Genomic DNA, 26,968 nt, shown 5'->3' with positions numbered 1-26,968 from the left:
AGGTGGGGTCCATGCTTGCTGTGCTATGGTGTCTGCTCAGATAACCAGGGGAAAAAGTCCAAAAAATAATTGTTTGCCATTGCTTTCAAGAAGGGAAAGAGGAAGGAGGTAAGTGCATCATGGGACGCTGACAATGTATACCAAGAACCACCTGCAAACAAGGTTTCTGGGAACCTAACCCAGAATTCAAATGGGCATTAGGAACTATGGAATGGCTACCTACAGTGCAGCCCTGTAAGAGCCGATATTAGCTGTGGCTGTGGCAGTAGGGACACACTCCATTGATCACATGACATGCACCTTCAACTTTATAAAATTAGGTCCAACATAGTGAGGTTGACTTCTCATTTCATAGTATAGACATACTCTTAGTAAAGGACTATACTCTTAGTAAAGAGCTATATGGTAGAGGTGGCATTGAAGTTGCAATTACAATAAAATATCAAAATGTCTGGACTATTACTAATATATTACATTTGCTTGATGAAACAAAATAGGCCCATTCCATACTTTTTTATGAAAGCAAGTGTCACAGCAGAAGCCTGCACTAGTATGCAAAGAATGTAGCCTACCTTACAATGAACTATGAGTTTTGGTTGTGCAGTTATATTTTCTGCTTCATCCAACACTTCAACCTGAAAGGGGAAAGATGTCCCATTTTCAATCTTCAGAATTTCAGAATCAGGTTTCACTTTCAATTGATGAGGAGGGCCTGTAAAAACACACAATTTTATAGTAGAGTTTACACTTCAGAATTTTACAAGGTATTGTACTCTAGTTCCTCTGTACAACTAACATAATTGACAAACAAACTGCCAGGGTAACTTTGGCAACAAACAGTCTAGCACAATTCACATTCGTTAATCTTTCCTTAGAATGTTAGTATTGAAATAAGCAGGGAGTTCTGTCCTTGCATACACATTGTTTACTATCTCCTGAATAAGCGACGAGGAGTCCTGTGGCACCTTATAGACTAACTGAAGTGTAGGAGCATAAGCTTTCGTGGGCAAAGACCCACTTCGTCAGATGCATATAGTGGAAATTTCCAGAGGCAGGAATAAATATGCATTCCAGGATCATGCTGGAGATGACCAGGTAGATCCAATCAAGGAGGATGAGGCCCACTTCTAGCAGCTGATCTGGAGGTGTGAATTCCAAGAGAGCAGAAGCTGCTTTTGTAGTTAGCAAGCCATTCACAGTCTTTGTTTAATCCAGAGTTGATTGTGTCAAACTTAAAGATGAACTGTAGCTCAGCAGTTTCTCTTTGAAGTCTGGTCCTGAAGTTTTTTTGCTGCAGGATGGCTACTTTTAGATCTGCAATTGTGTGTCCAGGAAGATTGAAGTGTTCCCCTACAGGTTTTTGTATGTTGCCATTCCTAATATCAGATTTGTGTCCATTGATTCTTTTACGTAGGGACTGTCCTGTTTGGCCGATGTATATAGCAGTGGGGCATTGTTGGCACATGATGGCATATATTACGTTGGTGGATGTGCAGGAGAATGTACCAGTGACAGTATGGCTGATCTGGTTAGGTCCTGTGATGGTGTTGCTGGTGTATATATGTGGGCAGAGTTGGCACCGAGGTTTGTTGCAAGGATTGGTTCCTGAGTTCGAGTTATTATGGTGCGGTGTGTAGTTGCTGGTGAGAATATGCTTAAGGTTGGCGGGTTGTCTGTGGGCAAGGACCGGCCTACCTCCCAAGGCCTGTGAAAGCGAGGGATCATTGTCCAGGATGGGTTGGAGATCACTAATGATGCGTTGGAGAGGTTTTAGCTGGGGACTGTAGGTGATGGCCAGTGGTGTTCTGTTGGTTTCTTTCTTGGGCTTGTCCCGTAGCAGGAGGCTTCTGGGTACACGTCTGGCTCTGTCAATCTGTCTCCTCACTTCCTCGTGTGGGTATCGCAGTTTACAGATTGACAGAGCCAGACGTGTACCACCCCTGCTCACTACTGGTGCAGATAAGCACAAATAAATGTAATCAATCATGCTTAAAAGGTAATCAAATCATGTAATATACCACCTTTACAATCCATACACAGAGAAAATAAATAAAAACAGAAAATCATGTTATGTGGAGGGCAGAGTGAGATCTCTTGAAATAGACTTTCTACTTTAAAAAGGTAAAAAAATGTCTATGTTGTCAATTATAATTCTGAAAGTTAATGTTGTATCCTTAAAGAAAACTGCAAGTTATTAGGTTTACAACCAGTGGCATATTTCAAAGTCTTTCTAGACTAAATAAGAGAGTAAATAATTTTGGTCAATTTTCAGAAACATTTTGCAAAGAATCTCTGTTTTTGTTTATTAGTTGTTTACATTAATTGCTACCCTATGATTACTCAGAATATTAAACCCTGAATGAAAGATCCATTCATTTAGAAAAAAATGTAAAAAGGGAAAGGGAACCAAGTAATCAGTTATGATTTCTCACCTGAGCTAAGAACTATACATTTCCAACCCAAGTATCTAAATCTAAATTTTTATCATCAAGTGAGGAAAGGCCTATTAAGTGATACTATTTTGGAGAGAGAAAGACAATGACAACTTTTGAAGATGACTTAAATTTAAAACAGATATAAAAAGTTTTACCCAGAGTTTGCTGATCTATCCCTTACAGAGAGTCTCTGTATTGTTGATAAGGGTGAAAAGCTCAGTGAAGGAAAACATCCAAATGGAGCAGAGAGAAACCATCCCATAGTTGGGACCTTTTAGATGATGTTGTGGTATCCTCTTGCACTGAGGATACCTCTCCAGGGGAGGGATCTCCACTTATTAAGAAAAGACAGGTGTTAGTAACGGGGGAGTCAATCATTAGAAACATATGTTTGTGATGACAGGGAGAACCGCATGGTGACTTGCCTGCCTGGTGCAGATCTCTTGAGACATCTCGAGAGACTTATGTTTATGCTCGGGAGGAGCCAGTGATCATGGTATATGTAGGTACTAATGACATAAGGAAAAAATAGGAGAGATGTCCTGAAGACCAAATTTAGACAGCTGGAAAGAGACTCAAATCCAGGACCTCAATGATAGCATTCTTTGAAATGCTTCCAGTTCCAAAAGCAGGGCCAGACAGAGAGGTAAAAGCACAGGGTTTCAATGCATGGATGAGACAGTGGTATAGGGAAGGGGGGTTTAGATTTATTAGGAACTGGGGAGCCTATACAGGAAGGATGGGCTTCACCTAAACCAAAATAGAACCAGATTGCCAGCATTTAAAATTAAAAAGGTTGTAAAGCGTTTTTTTAAAGTAAGGGCTGCGGGGAAGCAGACGTGCAAAGGAGCACATAGATTGGACTGAGATATCCCTTAGGGGAGGATCTCTATTAATAGAGATTCTCTATGTCCTAGCAAAGAGGAGAGGATGGAAGATAAGATATGGGTAAGATCAGATGAGAAACAGTCAAATGAAAGATTCCCATTCAATTACATCGGGCAAATGGCAGACAGCTAAATAGTGACAAGCTTTTAAAGTGGTTATAAACAAGTGTTAGAAGTCTAAATAATAAGATGGATGAACTAGAGTGTCTTGTATTTAAGGAGAATACTGATACAATAGGCATCACAGAAACTTGGTGGAATCAGGATAATATACGAAACTCAGTAATACCAGGGTATAAATACAAGGTTGTGCTAGTGGTGGATTGGCAATATACGTGAAAGAAAGCATAGAATCAAATAAACAAAAATCTTAAATGAATCAAACTGTTCTATAGAATCTTTATGGATTATAATTCCATGCTCTAATAATATGAATTTAGCAATAGGGATATATTACCAACCACAGGACAGTGATAATGACTATGAAATGCTAAATAGAGATTAGAGAGATTACATGAATAAAAAAAGTCAATAATAATGGGGAATTTAAACTAACCCCATATTGACTGTGTACACATCACCTCAGGATGGGATACAGAGATAAAGTTTCTTGACACCTTAAGTGACTACATCTTGGAACAGGTGGCCTGGAACCCACAAGAGAAGAGGCAATTCTTGATTTAGTCCTAAGTGGAGCACAGGATCTGGTCCAAGAGGTGACTATAGCTGGACTGCTAGGAAACAGTGACCATAATATAATTAAATGTAACATCCCTGTGGTGGAGAAAAAAAACCCCACAGCAGCCCAACACTGTGGTATTTAAATTTCAGAAAGGGGAATGACACAAAAATGAGGTTAAACAGAAATTTAAAAATTGCCAAAAGTAAAATCCCTTCAAGCTGCACCGAAACTTTTCAAAAACACCATAATAGAGGATCGGCTTAAATGTATACCCCATATTAAACAACATAGCAAGAGAACCAAAATAATGCCACCATGCCTTAACAACCAAGTAAAAGAAGCAGTGATATAAAAATGGATTGTTTAAAAAGTGAAAGTTAAATCCTAATGAAGAAAATAGAAAGGAGCATAAATTGTGTCAAGTGAAGTGTAAAAATGCAGCTAGGAAGAGCAAAAAAAGAATCTGAAGAACACCTACCTAAAAATTCAAAAAGTAATAGCACATTTTTTTAAAAGTACATCAGAAGCAGGAAGCATGCTAAACAACCAATGGGGCCACTGGACGATCAAGATGCTCTGAGAGCACTCAGGCACAATAAGGTCAAAATTAATTATTTTAATCAGTCTTTAGGGTTGAAGATGTTAAGGAGATTCTCAAACCAGTGCCATTCTTTTTAGGTGAAAAAAATCTGAGGAACTGTCCTAAATTTAAATGTCAAAGGAGGTTTTGGAACAAGTTGATACGCTTAACATTAACAAGTCAACAGGACCAGATGATATTCACCCTGAAGTTCTGAAAGAACTCAAATGTGAAATTGTGGAACTAACAACTATGGTTTCTAATTTATCCTTAAAATCAGCTTCTGAACCAAATGATGGGAATATAGCTAATGTGACAAATTTTTAAAAAGGGCACTAGAGGTTATCCTGGCAATTACAGACTGGTAAGTCTGACTTCAGTACTGGGCAAACTGGTTAAAACTAGTAAACAACAGAATTGTTAGAATTGTCAGACACATCGATGAACAAAATTTGGAGAAAAGTCAACATGGTTTTTGTAAAGGGAAATCATGCCTCACTAATCTACTAGAATTCTTTGACGGAGTCAAAAAGCATGTGGACAAGGGGGAAATCCAGTTGATACAGTGTACTTAGATGTCCAAAAAGCCTTTGAAAAGGTCCTTCACTGAAGGCTCTTAACCAAAGTAATCGGTAATGGGATCAGAGGGAAAGGCCTCTTATGGATTGATAACTGGTTAAAACATAAAAGACAAAAAGGTAGAAATAAATGGTAAAGTCTGTACTGGGACCAATTCTATTTGACATAACTCTGTCAAAAAAAGGCGTTATTGGTCGTATAATGAGGTTTACCGCTGTCAACAAAACTGCTGCATTCTGTCAACAGAACTCGGCGGCAGTGTAGACGCAGATATAGTTTTGTCAACAAAAGTCCACTTTTGTCAGCAAAACCCTGTAGTCTAGACACACCCATAGAGAGGAATCCTCTGTCACCGAGCTCCAAACTAGCAAATGAAATTCAGATATCTATGCAAAGATTGCAAAGTCCATGGTGAAGAAAGAATATGCCAGGGTCACCCAGCAGTGCAGAGTGAAAATAAAGGAGCTGAGGAAGTCTTACTAAAAGGCAAAGGAGGCAAACAGACATTCCTGAGCATTACCACAAACATGCCGCTTTTACAAGCGGCTGCATTTGATCTTGGGGTGGACCTGACCAGTTTCAGAACCCAGACTGTGGAATCTTCCAAAGAAAATCCTCAGAGCAGCATGGAGGACAGCATAGTGGTGGTGGAGAATGTTCAGGAGGCAACTAGCAAGAGCCAAGAACTTTTTATTACCTTCAAGACAATCTCCTCCTCCCAGAACATTTCACAGTCGAGCACAGATCCTAGGAATTGCATTTTTACTTGCTACAAGCTGGTTAAGGTAATTGGGGGTGATGTGCGGCAAGCTTTGTGCCTACACAATGTGGAGAGGGGGAGGGGTTGAACAGCTTGTTAACGTATCTGGAGATGGAAGGGGAATCCTCCCTGCAAATCTTCATGAAGCCCTCGGAGGAACTCTTTGATCCTTCTCACATGGTTTCTGGGAAGGCCTACCTTATTCCGTCCTCCATGGTATTTTACTTTCCTACGCCCAGCTACCAGTAAGCGGTCTGGGATCATTGAAGCATAAGGCCTAGATTTATGGCCACATCCAGTCAGTATCAGCTCCCTAGCACTCTGATTCAGAGAAGACCGATATCTCGCATGGAAGCCTGGTTGAAGGAGGGAAACCTAACAGCTGTTGCCCCCACTGTTAACATCCATTTATCCATCTCCATCTCCAGTGAAGCATGGCTTCAGCCTCTGGCACCCTCTTCCTGCCTTCTGCCCGGGAAGTGAGGTGCAGTGGACAAAAGGAGGGAAGCCGTGGGAGCTGCTGCTTGTCCCCTCTCCCGCCCAAAGGATTGTGCCCTGGCAGGTCCCTTACAATGCTTGCCTCAAAACCGTGCAAGTCCAGATGTTCCTTTGAGAACTCTGTTGTGTATCTGTGTAGAGTGGCTGCTTTAAAGTATAACTTTGGCCTTGCACAGAACACATCTCCACTGTCTTTAGAGAGACCTCTGCTTTATGTTAACAAATTAGGTTTTAGGCTCCACAATGTATCTCCTGTAATGTGTGCCCTTGTAACTTTTTGTTACAGTGGAAATAGTAGGGAGTTTTCTGTGTACTCCTTTGGCTCCACTAGCTGTCTGTCTCACACAAATCTGGAGGCAAAAATGGACAAGGGAAGACACGTTAAAAGAGCAAATGCTATCTGCCCACTTGGACAGGGAGTGCTCACAAATGAGTGGAGGAATATGCTACTGGAGGAGATGAGAGCAGAGCGTTAGGAAAGGAGAACATGCGGGGAACTGCAAGTGAAGTACTAAGAGAATGTCTTGTTGATCCTGACATCTGTGATGTGGTCTTCCAAGATGTGTATCTGGAGAGGCTCCCTCCCACCCTTTGCAGAACTAATATCCCTACTTATGCAGGTCCGTATCCTCCTCCCTAGGGACCCGAGGACATGGTGAGGGACCTTAAGGGCATCCTCACACTCAACCTCCAAGCTGTTGTGAAACAAAAGGCTGCCATCCTCGTATTTCTGATTTCGGCACCCCACCACATGAGGTTGTCACTACGGAGTCCTTTTCTGTCCCTGCAGTATTCAATTTAAAAAAAAACTCACATTATTTCTGAACAACAGCCTCTTTATTGCTTGTATTCCAGTGGTGTGGGGCAGGAGGATCACATGCAAACACATTGAATGCAAGGACACCTCAGCCGAGGGGGGGGCCTGGGCAGCGGGGCACCCCAGGCGCACCTGGGCTGTCCCACTGACGGCGTCCTCAGAGGCTTTGCTCCCCGTCTCCCTGGTCTGCTGGTCTCCAGCAGACCAGGGAGACCGGGAGCAAAGCCGCGGAGGACCCAGGCGGCGGGACCGCGGTGCGTCTCGGTCCGCCGCCCGTGTCTTCCTGGTCTGCTGGGGTGGGAGGGGTGCAGCTAGTACGCTCCCCCCTCCCCCCCCCGCCCAGCAGACTAGGCTTTTCTCCAGACGCCTGTGGCAAAGCAGCTAGGGTGCTGCCGGTTGGTCCCGCAGCGCCGCTCTGGGCGCTACTGGTCCAACCCAGCAGCACCCCAGCTGCTCTGGTCCTGATTCAGCCGCTGCTGGTCAGTTTCAGCAGCGGCTGAATCAGGACGCCTGGGGCAGAGCAGATGGGGTGCTGCTGGGTTGATCCAGTAGTGCCGAGGAGCGGCGCTACTGGAGCAACCCAGCAGCACCCCAGCTGCTCTGCCCCAGGCGTCCTGATTTAGCCGCTGCTGAAACTGACCAGCGCTGACTACAGGAAGCCCTATGCAGAGTTGCTCTGCCCCGGGCTTCCTGGAATCAGCTGCTGATCAGTTTCAGCAGCAGCTGACTTGGGGACGCTTGGGGTTCTTAAGTTGATTCTGTATGCAAGTCAGAACTGGCGGTCAGTTTCAGCAGCGGCTGAATCTGGACGCTGGTTCCGACTTACATACAGATTCAACTTAAGAACAAACCTACAGTCCCTATCTTGTACGTAACCCGGGGACTGCCTGTATATTGAATATAAGGCTGCATCAACTTAAAGAATAAAAAAGTTACCTCACCTACAATGTTTCTGAGAAACTCATTACTGTTCATGCCAAAAAATTCCACATATTCATTCAGTCCAGTGCATCCACAAAAGGATTTGGAAATATGATGGAGTACTACTTATGCCACTTAGTCTTTAAGAGGAATGCATGATGCTAAAAGTCAGCAACTACTACAGGATGCACACTTTGAATTTGAGATGCTATATCCATAAAACCCCCAGCTAAGATTTCAGAGTCTGGGTCAGTAAGAAACTGAATGAAAAATTTGAAATGTGTTCAGTGACCTGCCTAAAAAGGGAGCAAAAAAGGTAGACCGGAGGGCAGCTGAAAGCTCCAGAGGATTAAGAGGAAATAAAAATGCTAAATAATTGTGCTGAGTTAGTAAAAAATGTGATAAGAAAAAGATTAAAATAAAACAAAACGCATTTCAGTCAGACAGGTGATTTCCAACCACGATAAGAAAAGTTAGAAGTAGGAATGCGAAGCCAATGTTTTCCATATAGAGGAAGCATCATAAAGTTTAGTTTCCAGGCTTCACTTGCTGGTAATAAGAGACAAAGCCTGCTACCTGGACTGATATAATATGGAGGGTAATAGAGACATTACATAGAAATAAATATTTTTCTACATCTCATTAGGTATCGTGTCTTCTTGGGTGGAAGTACAATTCAAAAAACACGTTATGATATTTTTCAACATGTAATCACAAATATTTCAAAATACTTACCAGGCAGCAATCTTATTTTCAAGATTTGAGAGTCTTCTTTCAAACCAGGAAGAATAACCTTCAGATTGAAATTCTATCGAAAAGAACATTGTAAGGATTAACATGAACAAACAGATCAGACTTGTTTACATATATTTTCATATCCTACAAATACATATTTTGGACTTTCATTCATATTTTTGTGAAATTTCAAAGGTTTAAACGAATTTTCTGTATTAAGTTGCAGACTAGATTATCAGTTTTTTGATGTTACTGCCTCCAAATATCTCTATTCTTGTAGCTGCATATCAACCCCATGAACCCAGTAGGGATGTAAATGGGCAACTGTTTAACCTGTTATCTTACTGGGTGATGTTTATCAATAACCAGTTAACTGGTGCCTGGCTGGACTGGAATAGCCTCATACTCATGCCACAAGCAGGAGTCTGTTCCAGCCTGGCCTGGCTCACTGGACCAACCAATGCCCAGTTTACTCAGTTAACATTTCAGGTTATGTCTAGACTACATGCCTCTGGCGACAGAGTCAATGAAGTGGGGATTTAAATATCCCCCACTTTATTAGAATAAAAATGGCCACCGCGCTATGCCGGCTCAGCTGTTTGTCGGTGCAAACCAGCAGTCAAGACGGGGATAGGTCGGCAAGGAAAGCCTTTGCCAACCAATCCTGTAAACCTCGTTGCCATCCATCTCCACCCTATGACAAACAGAGGCTGGGGATACCATTCTTTACCCATACTGGCTTATAGTCATTTATGGACTTAACCTCCAAGAATTTATCTAGTTCTCTTTTAAACCCTGTTATAATCCTAGCCTTCACAGCCTCCTCAGGCAAGGAGGTCCACAGATTGACTATGTGCTGTGTGAAGAAGAGCTTCCTTTTATTTGTTTTAAACCTGCTGCCCATTAATTTCATTTGGTGGCCCTAGTTCTTATATTATAGGAACAAGTAAATAACTTTTCCTTATTCGCTTTCTCCACACCACTTGTGATTTTATATACCTCTATCATATCCCCCTTTAGTCTCCTCTTTTCCAAGCTGAAAAGTCGCAGCCTCTTTATTGGGGGTTACGTTTTCCCAATGTGCATTACTTTACATTTATCCACATTAAATTTCATTTGCCATTTTGTTGCCCAGTCACTTAGTTTGGTGAGATCTTTTTGAGGTTCTTCACAGTCTGCTTTGGTCTTAACTACCTTGAGCAGTTTAGTATCGTCTGGAGACTTTGCCACCTCACTGTTTACCCCTTTTTCCAGATCATTTATGAATATGTTGAATAGGATTGGTCCTAGGACAATACCTTTGGAGAACACCACTAGTTACCCCTCTCCATTCTGAAAATTTACCATTTACAGCTAACTTGTATCTCCCATGCTGCAGATTGGATACACAGAACAATTTATCATCCTTTTTTTAACTGACTTACATATATCTGAAGACTTTATCAGGTGTTCATTCTTGAGAAAAGAATGAAAATGTCATTTTTTTTTAAACTTTACCTCAGTGATCAGATTTACTACAGATTTTAACATTTCTATTGCTCTACTCTGGAATATCTCCAATTTGTCCACATCTTTTCTAAAGTGGTGCCAAGAATTGGACATAGTATTGCAGCTAAGGTCTCACCAGTCCCATACAGAGCAGGAGAACTCTCTCCTGCATCTAACTGCTATTTTTCAGAATATTAGACTTTTTCGCAAAAGCACCACATTAACTTACTCAATTTGTGACTGAATATATCACTTGGGGTATGTCTACACTACTGCACTAATTCAAACTAACAATTCGAATTAGTTAATGATCAGAGGTTTGGAACAAGTCTCATATGAAGAGAGGCTAAAGAGACTGGGACTTTTCAGCTTAGAAAAGAGGAGACTGAGGGGGGATATAATAGAGGTCTATAAAAGCATGAGTGGTGCAGAGAGGGTGCATAAAGAAAAGTTCTTCATTAGTTCCCATAACAGAAGGACTAGAGGACACCAAAGGAAAGGAATGGGTAGCAGGCTTCAAACTAACAACAGAAAGTTCTTCACAAAGCAAATAATCAACATGTGGATCTCCTTGCCGCAGGAGGCTATGAAGGCTAGAACTGTAACAGAGTTTAAAGTGAAGTTAGATAAAGTCAGGGAGGTTGGGTCCATGGAGTGGTATTAGCCGGGGGGGGGGGGGGGGGGGGTAGGAATGGTGTCCCTGGCCTCTGTTTGTGGAAGGCTGGAGATGGATGCCACGAGACAAATGGCTTGGTCATTGTCTTTGGTCCATCCCCTCCAGGGTAACTGGTGTTGGCCTCTGTCGGGAGACAGGCTACTGGGCTAGATAGACCATTGGTCTGACCTAGTATGGCCATTCTTATGTTCTTATATTCTAAGCTCAGGGTCAGGGGTCTTACTGGACCACCTTGATTTTCATGCAAACCTGCTCCTGGGTTTGCATGTGGCCTTTGGTGGTCAGGCTGGCAGCTATCCTGCCCTAGACGGCCACTTTCCTGTGCCTAATGCGGAGGTCATGGACGTTGGAGGCCTCCCCCCAAACCTGGATGAGGTCCACGATCTCTGCACTAGACCAGGTGGGCACCCGCCTCTTGCGGTCCCGGGCAGGCTCTTGGGAGCCGCCAGCCTGGTCCCGGGAAGAGGGCGAGGGCTGGGTGGCAGCGGATGGCTGGCTCATACCGTGCCAGGTGCAGGGTCTGCTGGCTGGGTGCTGGCAGGCTTGCACCTAGCACGGGCACCGTAGCCAGACCATACCCTTTAAGGGCTCCGGGGCTGGGAGGGGGGCAGACGAGTTTCCCTGGTTGTGCCCAGAGTGGCCACCAGGGCAAGCTGGGAAGGGCTAGCCTCCCACTAGTTCAAATTAAGTGGCTACACAGCCCTTAATTCGAACTACTTAATTCGAACTAGGCTTTAGTCCTCGTAGAATGAGGTTTACCTAGTTCGAATTAAGCGCTCCACTAGTTCGAATTAAGTTTGAACTAGCGGTTTGCCTGTGTAGCGCCTATGAAAGTTAATTCGAACTAATGGCTGTTAGTTCGGATTAACTTGGTAGTGTAGACATACCCTTAGATCTTTCTCAGCACTACTACGCCCCAACTAGTTTCTCCCCGTTTTGTATGTGTGCACTTGATTCTTCTTGCCTAACCAAAGTTTTTGTCTTCATTGACATTTATCTTGTTGATTTTGAACCAGTTTTAGGACCTTTTCAATTCTAATTCAATCTTCCAAAAAGCATATAAACCCTCCCACGTTGGTGTCATCTTCAAATTTTATTGGCCTACTCTTCATGCCATTATCCAAGGCATTAATCAAAATAATTACCAGTACCAGAACAAGACTGACTCCCGTGGGACCCTGCTAAATATGCTTTTCCTAGTTTGATATCCAACCACTGATAACTAGGCACAGTCTTTCAACCAACTTTATAGCAATTTCATCTAGACCACATTTCCCTAGTCTGTGCATGAGAATGTCAAGCATGACTGAGCCAAAGTAATTACTAAACCTCCCCCCCCACACAAAAAAAACAAAAAACCCAAACGATATCACTTAGTATGATGTGTCATCCATAAGGTTAGGAATCCTGATAAAGGAGATTAGACTGGTTTGGCACAATTTGTTCTTGATAAATCCATGCTTGTCTATTCCCTATGACCCTCTACATGCTTACAAACTGATTGTTTAATAATTAGTTCCACTATCTTTTCAGATATCGAAGTAAAGCTGACCTGGCTTAATACCCAAATCCTCTTGGTTCTCCCCTTTTCAAGATGGGCATTATATTCTCCAGTCTTCTAGGACAGTGGTGGGCAATAGTTTCTGAAGAGGGTCCAATTCACAAATTTTTCAAATGGTTGCAGGTTGCCCCGGACAGAAGGGGCAAAGCCAGGAGACTTCCCATGCTTCCCCAACCACAGACCCTGATTAGCCTGGGGGCAGGGGAGCACGTAAAGTCTAGAGGCAGCAGCATGGACTGGCAGGCAGAGCCAGGGGCACGCAGCACCTAGAGGGAACTACCAACTGTTCAAAACAGCTGGAAGTTCTCTTTGGGCACCAGGGGGCAGGAGGCAAAGACTTTACAGGGCAGCAGCCCTGTCTGAGGGGGGGTCCAAGCTCTCCACAGAAAGAGGCTGCTCCACAGCAACAGTCTCTGTCTGTGGGAGGAGAGGTCTGAGCTCCCCAGGCTTGCTGCAGACTGAGGCTGCTTCATAGGATGCGGAGCAGCTTCTGTTTGCGGGAAGAAGCCGCTTCACAGCAGCCACCCTCATCTCCCTCTTCCCGGCTCCCACCAGCTCCTGCCTGCCCCCCACGTGCTGCCTCTCCAACACAGGGAGTTGGCTTGAAAGCTGGCTCCCCGCACACATTGGTTCCAGCCTGCCCCCCACACCCTCCATGCTGCTGCCTCTCTATCAGTGGCAGCAAGGGGGTGAGGGAATGCATGCAGTCAACAAGATTAACCAATAAACTCAGGCTTATAGGTTAATAGTGTGGTTACTGACACTGACATCCCTAACTCAGATAGTCTTGTTATCATGCCTGAGTCCTTCTAAGACCCCTTCTTCTCTTACTTTCCATCTATGCTTTTTCTTTTGCCTTCAAAAATGCTCTTAGAATCAGCTTCAGTATCTTGAAAATAATCTTCACCTATTCCCATCTGTCATTTTGTCTCCTTTCAGCACCCATCTTCTGTTATTTTAAAATCTTAGAGTGTGCCATCTTCTTGCTCTGCTTCTTATCCTCCACCTGTCTCCTTGATCCCCTAAAATCTGGTTTTGTCCCTCTCTCCATTCCACTAAAATCACACTGAACTATGTCACTAACTACCTCACTGCTAAACCAAAATATTGATTATTCTTCTTTACAGTTACCTGTTCGATGCGTGCTACACTGAACCACAATATTCTCTCTCCTATTTCCCTATTACTATTATCTAGGCTTTTCTCCACCTTGCAGACTCAGTCCTTCAATATTTCCTGTTTCTCTTTCCTGGGTTCCCTCCTCCTCTTCCATTCTAGAGAGACTATCACAGAGAGTAACCATTGCCAGGATAGTCTCTCTACTCCCAAGTTATGCCTCTCCCATACAATATCCTTTCTAACTACCTCTGCCAAGTATCCTAGCTCTTTTATCATCTCAAACTATTTTGAATAAAGTGAAGTTTTCCTCCTAACCACCTTGTATGCCTCCTGCACTTTGCTTTTCTCTCTCACCACTGTCAACTACACTATCCAACTTATCTCCTAGATTCATTAGTACAATGAAATGTATTTTATCATCCTCTCGCTCCTCCTTTCTCCTCCATTCTGGCCCATTAGGTATTGTCACCACTTCTGAGAATCATAAACCATCCTTTCTTCATTTGCACAGCTAAAACATGTGTATTTATTTTGTCATCTCTAGTTCTCTCACAATTTATCCTAACTAGCCACTGCAAGAGTAGTTTTCTTCTACTGCTATGCTTATATCACATTCTTGTAATGCTGTGTTCTTACAGTGGCTTCTTGTTTTACTAGACCAAACTGAAGTTTCTCAGGTCATCTTCTAGATCCTCCAATAATCTTGCCATAATCTACATGTCTGCTGTTATTTTTCCATACTCACTACTTTCTTCTCTCCCTACATTCCTTCCAACTCTGTTACCATATTTCCCTTCTGCTCCTCCCTTGCTTTTAGCTTTCTACCTTCACATACTGAACCCCCTAAGAGTGAAACTCCCTGTTTTCAAAGACCAAGTATGTGTCCTCTCTCTCCTCCTTCAAACGTCTCCCTCAGAACAATTCTTCCAGAAATCATGACTACCATCCTCTAATCTATGAAACCCCATCAATGATACCCCAGCACCCTCACAGACTATATTTACATATAAGGATAATCCAGTCCAAGAAACAGGTATGTTATTGTAAGACATTCTATATCCAAGTCAATTAATAAGAATGAAGACAATAGAACACTAGCATGCATTTGACAGATAAAACAGTGAGCACTTAATATACTCTCCAAATTTAAATCATTCAGCCTACCTTGCCCAGGTAATTGTTTACATGTCCTTTAGCAGTGACACCCTTAATAACGCAACTTGTTCCTTTACTTATTTCTTCATACTGTAAAGTCAAACCACTACAAAATAAATTAAAATTAATTTAAAGAGAATCATTTTAATTCTTACCTACAATATACACAAAAGCTCAGAATCAACAAGAAATGCTAGCTAATTCACATTAAAAATACTTAGTTCAACACCCTGCAAAATTAAAGAGCAATTGTGTTCAAAAGAGTTATAAAGAGAAAAAAGGATATATATAGATATATAATTACCTAGCTTCAAGAATTGGCTTAATATCAGTTGCCAGCTGTGTTGGATGACCAAATTCATCCTGCAAGTCCAAAGGAATATTAAAAGGTACTCCAACTCGAAATGGAGGATCCAAAAGACCCACTGAAAATTTTTCTGGTTTCCCCTCTAAAAGAGAAAATATGTTAATGTAGCTAACGTTATCTATAACTACACATATTTCTTTTAATTGAGGCATCAGTACAGACATCTAAGCTACAACCCTAGTAGGCAAAGAGATGGGGGTCCCCAACCTAACAGATAAGTAGATAAGTAAATTTTTGGCAGCAAAGATAGTGCAAAGCCTTCTTCAGTCTGTATGGATTTAAAATATAAACATATAAGACAGGTGTAAGAACCTCCATATAGAGCATGTCTGCAACTTTGGAGTACTGTGAAATGTCTCAACAAAATCCAAAGGGACAGTGGACATGGTTTATAAAAACTAAAGACTATTTATATAGACATCTATTTACATAAAAAAATTTAGTTTACATGCAAGGATAAATATTTTTGTTATCAAATTCTCAAAATGAGCACCTTTATGGAGCCTGATGGTTTTTAAAAAAAATGCTGAGCACACCAATCCTTTGCAAAGAAGGCCTCCTTTTTGAGAAAAAATGCTAAAAAGTCAAATCACTGGTCACTTCTGTAAGTCTCTGCCATGGGCTCTACAAAGGAGTACAGAGACCTCTGTAACGTGGAAGAAAATCTACTGGGGAGCTACCTCAGAATAATAGCTTGTCTGTTGAATTTTTGGCAGAACCTTGGACATAAGGAAAAATGGGGGGAAAGCATACCTTTGTCCTCTCCCATTAAAGAATGAGGGCTTCTCCCATGGAATGTTTCCTCAGGACAGACTCAGAACTGCACATTCAGCCTCTCAAATGTAACCAGTACTACTAATGGTCCTTCCTGAATGTCAATTCTAGGAACTTCCTGCGCCATGGTCATGTTGTAATGTAGCAATAAGTAACTTGAGGTAGAAGGCCAAAAACCCATTTCCTTCTTTTAGAGCTGGAATAATGGTGGCTAGCATCATCATCATCTAGAACTTCTGTACCTTCACACATTTGCTTAATGTCTCTAAATCCAGAATAGGACTCTAACCTGCCTTCGCTTTTGGTACATGGAAATAACTAGAGTAAAATCTCTTGCTCCTGAGTTGTGCCGGGATTGGTTCTATGGCTCCTAGGCATAGCAGATGGCCTACTTCCTGGCACGGTAGATTCTCATGACAAGAGTCCTTGAACACGGATGAGTTAGAATGTGGGATGGTCATGACCTGAATGATGCATGCCTTTGAAATAATCCCCAAGACTTGTCTGTCAGAAGTAATTCTCCCAACTGCTGTGCAAGAGGGACAGGAAATTTTCAAAGGAGCACTCGTAGCTATTTGTTGATGTTGCGAGATACAATTGTTTGGACCCTTCACAAACCTGTCAGAATCGGTACAAGAGACTGAGAGGTCATGGATTGGGTGGCTGACTGCTTCTGCTTTTGAAGACTGGATCTCTTGCGCTGCAGTTTATAATAAAGATGGAATAGTGGGTACTGATAAGACCATGACCTATACTGCGACTGAGAAATGTATCTTCTCTTCTGTCTCTGTCAGAGTAGATAGCCCAGGAATCCTTTAAGGCAGTGGTCCCCAACCGTTTGGGGTTGCCGGGCGCCAGGGGGCGTGGCCGTTCGCCCGCTGGGCGCCCGGGGGGGGCGGGGCCCCCCCATAACTGCATTCCGGGGCCGGCGTTCTCCCCTCAAGCGCTGCGCGCCCGAGGCCGGCGCTCTCTCCCCAAGCGCCGCGCGCCCGGGGCAGCGCTGACGCCCCCCCCCCCATGGGCCGCGGGGGGTGAATCCGCGGCGCCCCTGGGGCCGGCGCTCACAGTGCGCCACGTGCCCGGGGCCGGCTCCGGCACCGCGCATGCGCCACGTGCCCGGGGCCAGGTCAGCCCTGAGCACTTGGCGGGCGCCAAGAAATGCCCCCGCGGGCGCCATGGCGCCTGCGGGCACCGTGTTGGGGACCACGGCTTTAAGGTATGGAGAGAAGAGTCTGTCTTCTCCATGAAGAGCTTGGGCCAGTCATGCATGAAATGCTTCACTACTGTCTCCAGCTCTTTGAGTAAAGTGCTTGTAGGCCTTTCAGGAACCTCTTAGTGAGTGGATGTGTAACCTCTACCTTGAGATAGAAGATTGTTATAGCAGCAAGGTAAACCTTGATGGAGTTTATGGCAAGCCCTGCCTGCTTACAGTGCAGCAAGTATTCAAGGATAAAGGGTAAGGAAAATGTGGAGGGGGTGACCTGATGTTTTGAGCATCATACCGAAAATCTGTTGCATTTTTGAAGATAAGTTTTACAAGTGCTTTGCACCCTACTGTGTAACAGAACTTGTTGCACCTGTTATGAACACTTTAGTTCTTATTCAGAAAATGATCCAGAAACCAAGCTTTCAGATGCAGCATGTGGAGGTTGGGATGACTGGTCTGGATTCCGGGCTGGTAGAGGAGATCTGGGGTGTGTGGCAGGGAAACTGTTGGTGAACATCCTGGTCAGGAAGGGAAACCAAGAATTCATGGCCATGAGAGGGCTATGAGAATTAGCCATGCTTTGTCCCTCCTTACCTTGTAGATGACCTTGTTTAAAAGAGATATGGGGGGGAGGGCGGAGGGGCAAGAGAAGGCATAAAGGAGATGGGATGACCAAATGATTAGAAAGGAGTCTCCTCTGGAGACCTTCCTTATAGTGCTTCTAACAGAATTGATGACACTTTTTATAGAATTGTGTGGCAAAGAAGTCTCTGGTAGGGTGATCTCACTGATGAAAAAAATCCATAACAGGATGTCTGGGTTCAACTGCCACTCATGTTAGATGAGAAAAGCCCTACTGAGGGCATCGGCCATTGCACTGATGTTGCTTGGAAGGTGTACGGCTGTGATGTGTATGCTGTGTTTTAAGATACCAGTTCCAAAGGGCAATTGATTCTGTGAGATCGGGTTCCACCCTGACTATTTATATAAAACATTGCTGCGACATTGTCAATATAGAGCCTTACATGATTGTTGATGAGTGGAAGGAATCTCTTACATGCATGCTTCACAGCACGAAGTTCCAGGACATTTACGTAGAGGTTCTTGTCCTTGCTGGACTACAATCCCTGAACCATGTGATGTTGTAGATGTGCACACCTCCAGAGGGATGCATCTGTCTTCATGGAAATGGACGTCTCTGACGCAAAGAAATGGGCTATGAGAACACAGATTCTGCGGTATTGTCCACCACTGATGGGATTTCTTTACTAGTACTGGAAAAGGGAGTTACTCACCTCATGCAGTGACGAGTGTTCGAGATGTGTGTCCCCGTGGGTGCTCCACTCTAGGTGAAGGGTCTCCCTGAGCCACAGATCGGAGCTTTGCAAAGCAGTTTCCCCCATTGAACCGCGCATGCTCAGAAGGCATCTCAAGCCCTTCCCGCCCTCTACAGCGCGCAGCTCAATCCCCTCCCTTTCAGTTCCTCGTCTCCGTCCGAGTAATTTAGACTCCGCGCAGAGGGGAGGAAGGAAGGGTCGAGGAGCACCCACGGGGACACACATCTCGAAGAACAGTCGTCACTGCACGAGGTAACTCCCTTTTCTTCTTCGAGTAGTGGGTGCTCCACTCTAGGTGACTACAAAGCAGTATTCAATATATGGCTGGGGGGAGCCGGAGTCAATGTTTAGCGGTGGTAGAGAGCACTGCCGTAGCAACTGCTGAGTCATGTTTAAGTTGTGGTAGGATAGCCTAATGTCTGGCAAGGGTATGGTCTGAAGACCACGTTGCTGCTCCGTAAATATCCCTTAAGGTGACATTGTTCAAAAAGGCTGTAGAAGCAGCCGTGGCTCGAGTGGAATGCGCTCGTGGTGGGCCCTGTAGTGGCTTATTGCCCAGGGTGTGACATTTGACTATGCATGTCGAGATCCATTTTGAGATTCATTGTGATGATAGAGGTGTTCCTTTGGAACACTCAGTGATGGATATAAAAAGCCTTTCGGATTTACGAAATGGTTTTGTTCTCTCTAGAAAGAAAGCAAGAGCCCTCCGAATGTCCAGAGTATACAGGGTGGCGTCCTTCTCTGAAGCATGCGGTTTTGGGAAAAAGGTAGGTAGTATGATCGGTTCGTTCACATGGAATTCTGTACAGACCTTTGGCAGGAATGTTGGGTGAGATCTAAGTATGACCCTGTCCTTCGTAAAAACTGTGTAGGGGGGTTCTGCCATTAATGCCACGAGTTCACTCACCCGTCTGACCGACGTGATAGCTAATAAGAAGCAGACTTTCATAAAGAGAAAGGGGAGTGGTACTGTAGCCAGAAGCTCGAAAGGAAGTCTAGTGAGGTGGTGGAGAACAAGATTTAGGTCCCAAAAGGGGGGTGGGGCCTTATACGGCGGGTAGACATTGTGGAGCCCCTTAAGGAATCTTTTAGTGATAGGATGGGCAAATATGGAGAAGCCGTCAATCAAGGTATGGAATGCTGCTATTGCAGAAAGATGGACTCAAAGAAGAGATTGACAGTCCTGATACTTTAAGGTCTAGAATGTAGTCCAGGATCGTATTTAGTGGGGTGACATGGGGTTCTACTTTTGTTCGCTGGCACCAGTGAGAGAATCGTGTCCATTTTTGCAGGTAAGTTTTTCGAGTGGACTGTCTCCTACTATGGTGGAGAATGTCCTTCACTTGCTGGGAACAGTGATTTTCTATCTCCGAGAACCAGAGAGCAGCCAAGCCTGAAGGTGTAGGGTATGGAGCTGTGGGTGTAGTATTGTGCCATTGCTCTGAGATAGCAGGTCTACACGGTGTGGTAGTAGATAAGGAGGGTGAACCGCTAGCCTGAGCAGGTACGGATACCAAGTTTGGCGGGGCCACGACGGGGCTATCAGGATGACCAGGGCTCCATCTCCGCAGATCTTGCGTAGGATTCTTGGGATGAGCAGTATGGGGGGGAAGGCATAGTGTAGGGGGGCTGTCCATTTGATTAGAAAGGCATCCCCCAGGGAATGTTTGCCAAGTCCTGCGCGTGAGTAGAATTGGGGGCACTTGGCATTCTGAGTTTGCGACCTCTGTGTGTAACTCCCACTCGTGATCCGAGGTGAAGTTGCGGCTGACTGAATCTGCTCTGGTGTTGTTCACCCTGGCAGGTAGGATGCTATCAGGGTGACATGGTTGCGGATGCATGAGTTCCACAGGCGTATACATAAACAGGCAGGGCAGAAGAAGCGGGAGTGGGCTCTGCCCTGCCTGTTTATGTAGAACATTGTGCAGATGTTGTCCATTAGGATGCGGACCGTCTGATTGGTGATGTTGAAGGCGAAGTGTGCACAGGCATTCCTTACTGCCCGTAGTTCGAGGAGGTTGATGTGCAGTAGTGTCTCGGATGGGGACCACCTTCCCTGAACCCCTTGATCGTTCATATGTGCTCCCCAGCCAAGCATCCGTGGTGATCTGTATAGTGGGTTTGATTTGTTGGAATGGAACGCCTACCAGGAGGTTGTTCGGTACTGTCCACCATCGTAAGGATGCAAGAACGTTTGGTGGAATAGTCACCATCTTGTTGAGGGCGTGTCGTGACGGTATGTACACAGTTGATATCCAGAGTGGGAAGCATCGAAAATGCAGATGAGCGTGGTGGACTACGTAGGTGGTGGAAGCCATGTGTCCTATTAGTCGGAGACAAGTAAGTACTGTAGTGGTAGGAGTTGTAAACATCGCACTTATAATTTTTTGCGTAGTTATGAAACGTTGTCGAGGTAGGTATGCACAAACTGTGATTGAGTCCAGGCATGCACCAATAAGCTCTATATCTTGAACTGGGTGCAATGTTGATTTGTTTTCGTTGACTAGAAGACCTAGACAATTGAGGGGGGAGGTAGTCGTACTTATCATGGAGGCGGTTTCGTCCTGTGTCGAGCTCTTTAAAAGGCAGTCGTCTAGGTAGTGGAATATGATGACATTCTGTCGCCTGAGATACGCAGCGACAACTGCTAGTACCTTTGAAAATACTCTCAGAGCTGACGAGAGGCCGAAGGGGGGAACATTGTATTGGAAATGTTCTGGGCCGAGCGTAAAGCGTAGATAGCATCTGTGGGCAGGATGGATAGTTACATGGAAATACGTATCTTGCAGGTCGAGGGCTGCGAACCAGTCCCCTTGATCTAGTGCAGGAATGATTGTTGTAAGTGTGACCATTTTGAAACGTTGTTTCCTGAGAAACCTGTTCAGTTTGCGGAGGTCTAATATGGGCCCCCAGCCCTGTTTTTTTCTTGATCAAGAAATAGTCGAGTAAAATCCTTTCCCGTGAAACTCTACTGGTACTCTTTCTATGGCTCCAATTGAAAGGAGTCGATCGATCTCTTGTTTTAGTAGAGTCTTGTGAGAGGGGTCCCTGAAAAGGAATGGGGTAGGGGGAAGGGTAGGTGGGGTAGTGGTAAATGGGATGGTGTAGCCTATGTCTAGAAGCCAGCGGTCCGATGTTATAGATTCCCATTGTGGAAGGAACGGCCGTAAACGGTGGGTAAAAAGATGGCCATGTTGCGTTGTTGCTAGATCGTGAGGGAGGTATTGCAGACCCTCAACCACATCTTCAAATTTGTTGCTTGGAGGACTGAGCAGTTGGTGGGCAGCCCTGATTAGGGCGCCTCCACTGAGGTCGTTGTCTTGGCCTAGTGTCTTCATAGGTTCTCTGTGGTCAGTTGTATTGCCCATATCTGTAGTGATTGTATGTGTTATATGGGGTGTATCATCTGCGTTTGAAAGGCGGTGTATACATGCCTAATGTGCGAAGTGTGGCTTTTGAGTTCTTACTGTTGTGTAGCATTTCGTCTGTAGAAGCTGCAAATAATTTTTGCTTATCAAATGGTAAGTCTTCTACTTTGGGCTGAAGTTCTCGGGGAACTCCAGATGACTGTAGCCAGGAAGTTCTACGCATGACTACCGCTGTAGCTGTAGTCCTGGCTGCGGTGTCAGCGACGTCCATTGCCGTTTGGAGAGCGGTACGAGCAATCGTATGGCCTTCATGGACTATTGCTTTCAAGATAGATCTTTTGGATTCAGGGAGATGTGGTATCAGTTCTCCCAACTTCGAATAATTATCGAAATCATGATTCGCTAAGAGGGCAGAATAATTTGATATTCTTAGTTGTAGGGTAGAAGAAGAGTATATCTTCTTGCCGAAGAAGTCTAGCTTTTTATGGTCTTTGTCCATATTGCCATTTTTGTATTGTGGCAACTTCGCTCTTTGTTGTGCCGATTCAACAACTAAGGAGTTTGCTTGTGGATGTGTAAACAGGAAATCGTTGTCTTTTCGTGGAACGAAGTATTTTCTGTCAATCTTTTTATTAGTTGGTTGGATGGATGCGGGTGTCTTCCACAGATCCTCAGATGTTTCCATGATTGCCTCGTCAATTGGCAGGGCAATCTTACTATGCAGTGTAGGATGCAGGTTCTTTAACAACAAGTGATGTTGTTTCTTTTGCACTTCTTGGAGGGAGACATGCTGACTTGTCGCTACTCACTTAAATAGTTCTTGAAATTGTTTGAGGTCGTCAATCGCTACTGTATCTGATGGTATAACTGCATCATCCTGTTGGGCACTTAGGTAGTCAGGGTGTGTGATGTTTATTGATTGAATATCGGATTCACTGTCCGAAATTCGTTCCTCCTCCTCCTCCGTGTGTGTGTTGCAGGAGGTAGGAGCTGTGGATGAGGCAGGCTCCTTCGAGATGGTGTGGAGTGGGCTGAGGACCGGCGTCTGTATGGGTCCCAGTGATCCCAGGGCCCCCATTGGGGTGGGTAAGGTGGGGGTGGGTAAGACCAATAAGGGTGCCATGGGCTTTGTTGTGGTCCAGCCCTACGATAGTAGAAGCGAGACCTCCTTGGCGACGTGTGTCACAAAGAATATGTCGTATGTCGGTCATCATCCAGTAAGGTAGCGTCTTGCAAGGACACTGGAGACATAGATCTGGGAGGGGAATGCCTTGCAAAGGATCTTCCAGGTGAGCAGTCAGTGGGAAGCAGGCATGAATGCTGCTGCCTGCTGTGAGTGTCAGACGCTGTCTGAGAGTGTTCTGTAGCAGACTCATGAGGGTGCATCTCGCTGTCTGCTGCCGGCGACGGTGTAGAGGTCTGGTTTACAGCTGCAGTCGGTGCCGGCTGTGTATGGGGTCTCTTTTGCTGCGGTGCCGAGGGTTTGAGCAGCGCCGTCACTTTAAGCGGCGCCGGAGTTTTCCGCGGTGCCAAGGCTTGAAGCAGCGCCGCGGTTTGAAGCGGCGCCGGCTTTCCTTTCCGCCCCGGGTGGTTAGCGCGTTTCCGGGACGGCTCAGAGGCAGCGCGCACCGGTCCCGGTGCTGAACGGGAGGATCTTCCCTCTGCTTTGTTAGCAGGGGTCCTCAGACTTCCTTGCCACTCTCCCTGGGTCTTTGGGGAGGAATAAGGCGGGAGAGAGCGCGACGGTGAGGCTCTCTGCCTTGTTGTAGTTTTTGGTGGCGGGGGGGTTTCATGTTGCGGTTCCCCCTGCTCTGTAGGCTGTAGAGCCTTCTCAAACAAAATCATCCTCAGGCGGAGCTGTCTATCCTTTCTAGCTCTCGCTGTGAGGGAAGCACAATGTGTGCAGCTGTGGGGTGAGTGAGTTTCCCCCAAGCACCAAATACATTTTGTATGGCCATCAGAAGCCGGCATAGGCTCGCGGCACTGCTCACATTTTTTAAAGCCTGAGGAGGCAGACAGAGTTCGGGAGATTCTTATTTCTTTAAACTGTTGATGTTCTCAATGTTTTATTTATTTGTGACTGTTATAGCCCTTTCCTTTCCTTTTTATGTGGTTTGTTTTCCCAGCTGAGCAGCCGATAGAGAGCGAGCCCCGGTTCACCGGGGCTCCACTCTGTAGCAAGTTTCAGTCCCCGAGGGGAGATTTTGTTGTCAGTTTCGTTCTTCTTATAAAAAAATTGTTATTATTTTAAAGAGAAAAACAAGGAAACCTAATGGAGTATAACAGGAGAAAAACTGTGGTAACCTAACTAATGGAAAAGCAGTCTGAGAGACAGAGGGAGCTCCTGCTCACTCCGTCTGCTGACGAAGGCGGTTGAAGAGGAACTGAAAGGGAGGGGGTTGAGCCACACGCTGCAGAGGGTGGGAAGGGCTCGAGACGCCTTCTGAGCATGCGTGGCTCAACAGGGGGGAAATGCTTTGCAAAGCTCCGATCTGCGGCTCAGGGCGACCCTTCACCTAGAATGGAGCACCCACAGGGACACTACTTGAAGAAGAATCTAGAGATATTTGGATAATGGGTGGATATTGGGCTTGTAGCCTCTCCTGAGCCAGCCTTGTAGACACTTCATATGAAGGCGATTGTTGTTGACAACAGAGTTACACACTGCCATGCGGCCCAAGAGCTGAAGGCAGTCGTGTGCTGTAGCTCTGAGAGTGGACTGCAACGTTTTTACCACAGCAACTATCTTGTTGAAATGGTCTGTGGGAAGAAAAGCAAGGGCACTTGTGGAATCAAGGCAGGCCCCTATGAATTTAATCTTTTGTGTAGAGATCAAAGTTGATTTGGCGTTGTTTATTTGCAGGCCTAAGTGTTGGAATGAATGCCTTGTGACTCACTGAACGACAAGAGTCTGTTTGTGAGCACATTTTGAGAAGACAGCCATCCGGGTAAAGAAATATGAGGACACAATTTTATAGGTATGCTGTGACAACTGAAAGGACCTTTGAAAAGACTCTCAGAGCTGTAGAAAGGCCAAATGGTAGAATCTTGTACTGGTAGAACTGTGCACCTAAAATAAATAGGAGAAAACATCTATGAGCTGGATGGATGGATATATGAAAGTATACATCTTGCAAGTCGAGGGATGAAAACCAGTCACCTAGATACAATGCCAGTATGTATAATGGCAGCAAGCCTCACCATCTTGAACTGCTTTTTAATTAATTTGTTCAGTGCTTGAAAATCCAGGCTGGGTCACCATCCTTCCAACTTCTTTTCAGTGAGGAAATAATGTGAATAAAAACCCTTTCCCCCTAAATTGCGTCGGGACTATTTCAATGGACCCTAGGTGAAGGAGATGTTCTAGGTCCTGCTGGATAAGGTTTTTTGAGAGTGGTCCCTGAAGAGGAACTGAGCAGAGGGTTGGGAAGGGGGTATAGACATAAAGTGGGCAGTATACCCTTGTTCAATTATTTGGAACACCATTTATCAGAGGTTATATGTCACCAGTTGTTTAAAAATGGAAGTAGACAGTGATGAAAAAGCTTCCTTGATAAGGATTGTGGTGGAATATGCAAGAGGCTTTCAAGAGGCTCTCTTGACCCTTGATGTTCTCCTCAAATTTGCTGCTATAGATTATTGCCACTGTTGCAAATTATTAGAAGTTGGTGTCATTGATTTCTGCCTCTGCTATGATTTTGCTCATGTTGGTCTTGTCTGGTGTATTCTTGAGTGTACTTAGGATATTGTGGCTTAGAGTATGGCTGATACTTGTACGGTCTCCTAGATACTGGATTGTGAATGCCAAGAGAACTATGTGTTGCCCTGGAGTCTTTTGTGGAGAGCAGCACATCATTAGCGTTGATTCCAAAGAGCTTCTGTCCATCGAATAGGAGATCTTCGATGGTGGATTGAATTTCTCTGGAGAAAGAAAACTTCAGAGTGGTAGCCGAGTTAGTCTGTAACAGGAAAAACGTTAAAAAACAACAAATAGTCTGGTAGCACTTTAACAAAATATGTAGACGGTATTGTGAGCTTTTGTGGGCATAGCCCACTTCTTCAGATGACCGGAGCATTGGATGTCCAGAACCAAAATAAATTGTGGGGGGGGGGGGAGGACCATAAAGAGGCAGAGGATAGATAAGTATAAAAGAGAAAGCTGAGTACATATGTAACCAGAAAAACTAGAAAACAAGAGAGTCTATTAGCACCTAAAAACTAGATGGTTAGAAGAGGCAGATAAAAAACCATTAGTTAGCAATTAGAGAGGAAGAGAACTAAAAACAGATTCTACACAGACAAAGAACCATTAGTTAGTAATCAAACCATTAGTAATCAAAGAGACTGACAAAGGAGGCGCTGTAGTCACCATGAACAGAACAGATTATGAAGAGAAGGCAACCAGACAACTCACCAATACCAGATTCTACAAGCCTCTCTCGTGATCCCACTAAAGAATACAAAAAACACCTGAAACAACTACTTATGAAACTCCCTGATGCTGCTCAGGACCAAATTTACACTAACCTCTCTTAATCCCTGACCAGGAGCCTTCTGCTACCCAATATACATAAACCTGGAAATCCCAGACGACCCATCATTTCAAGCACTGGCACAAATACAACAGGATTATCTGGCTGGTCCTTCCTAAGACCCTATGCTACCAGCACTCTGAGCTATCTCTACGACACCACTGACTTCCCGAGGAAACTTCAAAACATAAGTAATCTACCTGGAAATACTATCCTGGCCAGTATGTACCTAGAAGCCCTTTACACCAAACATTTCACATGAAGACGGAGTGCAGGCCATCAGAATACCATGCACGAAGACAGAAATGCACACATGATTACAGAGCTCTGCGACTTTGTACTCAACCACAACTATTTCCAATTCAGAGACAATCTGTGTCTTCAAGTCAGCGGCACAGCCATGGGCATCCGCATGGCACAATATGTCAACATCTTTATGGCTGACCTTGAACAACGTTTCCTCAGATCCCACCCCCTAACATCCTTG

At 44.6% G+C, this 26,968-nt stretch overlaps 1 protein-coding gene across 1 annotated transcript in view; it reads right to left on the bottom strand.

The window, feature by feature from the left end:
* The window catches only part of SMCHD1 (structural maintenance of chromosomes flexible hinge domain containing 1), a 192,988-nt gene that overhangs the window by 111,172 nt on the left and 54,848 nt on the right, over nt 1-26,968 (bottom strand). The window contains exons 20-23 of the mRNA XM_075920925.2: nt 15,198-15,342; nt 14,903-14,999; nt 8,895-8,967; nt 573-712 (exon numbers count right to left, since the gene is read on the bottom strand). Of these exons, the coding sequence (XP_075777040.2) occupies nt 573-712; nt 8,895-8,967; nt 14,903-14,999; nt 15,198-15,342 (455 nt within the window). The remainder of the gene's footprint in view (nt 1-572; nt 713-8,894; nt 8,968-14,902; nt 15,000-15,197; nt 15,343-26,968) is intronic.

Source organism: Pelodiscus sinensis, chromosome 2 (genome assembly GCF_052426305.1).
Source record: "Pelodiscus sinensis isolate ZL-2025 chromosome 2, ASM5242630v1, whole genome shotgun sequence".
Taxonomy (NCBI): Eukaryota; Metazoa; Chordata; order Testudines; family Trionychidae; genus Pelodiscus; species Pelodiscus sinensis.
This window is presented reverse-complemented; position numbering and strand designations above follow the sequence as displayed.